At 71.9% G+C, this 374-nt stretch overlaps 1 protein-coding gene across 1 annotated transcript in view; it reads right to left on the bottom strand.

Moving 5' to 3' along the window:
• Positions 1-374, bottom strand: part of GAS2L1 (growth arrest-specific 2 like 1) — a 4,510-nt gene that overhangs the window by 2,292 nt on the left and 1,844 nt on the right. Inside the window, exons 5-7 of the mRNA XM_010828862.1 lie at positions 310-370; positions 129-225; positions 5-34 (exon numbers count right to left, since the gene is read on the bottom strand). Coding sequence (XP_010827164.1) covers positions 5-34; positions 129-225; positions 310-370 — 188 coding nt within the window. The remainder of the gene's footprint in view (positions 1-4; positions 35-128; positions 226-309; positions 371-374) is intronic.

The following is a 374-nucleotide window of genomic DNA, read 5'->3' as shown; positions in this document are numbered from 1 at the left end:
AAGGTGCGGGTCCTGGGCTGGGGCGGGCGGTGGGCTGCAGGGAGAGAGGGCGGGTGCCGCGTGAGGGGCGGGGCCGCAGAGGTGCACGCCCCCACGTTCCCGCCCCGCCCCCGAGCCTGGACACTGACCCGCGGAGGAGCAGCGGCAGGGGTCGTGCTTGTCCAGGTAGTGCTCCAGCGTGTCCCAGCCGCCTCCCACACGCACCATCACGTGGCTCCTCAGCACCTGTGGGAGCCCGGCGAGCGCAGGTCACCGCGCGTCCCACCCGCCTCCCAGGCTCTGCCTGCTCCGGGAGCCCCTCTCTCTCACCCGCACGAAGATGAGCAGACTGGAGTCTCCCACGCGGTACTTCCCCTCTGACACCTTGACCATGG

The sequence above is a fragment of the Bison bison genome, unplaced genomic scaffold (genome assembly GCF_000754665.1).
Source record: "Bison bison bison isolate TAMUID 2011002044 unplaced genomic scaffold, Bison_UMD1.0 scf7180017864495, whole genome shotgun sequence".
Classification (NCBI taxonomy): Eukaryota; Metazoa; Chordata; class Mammalia; order Artiodactyla; family Bovidae; genus Bison; species Bison bison.
This window is presented reverse-complemented; position numbering and strand designations above follow the sequence as displayed.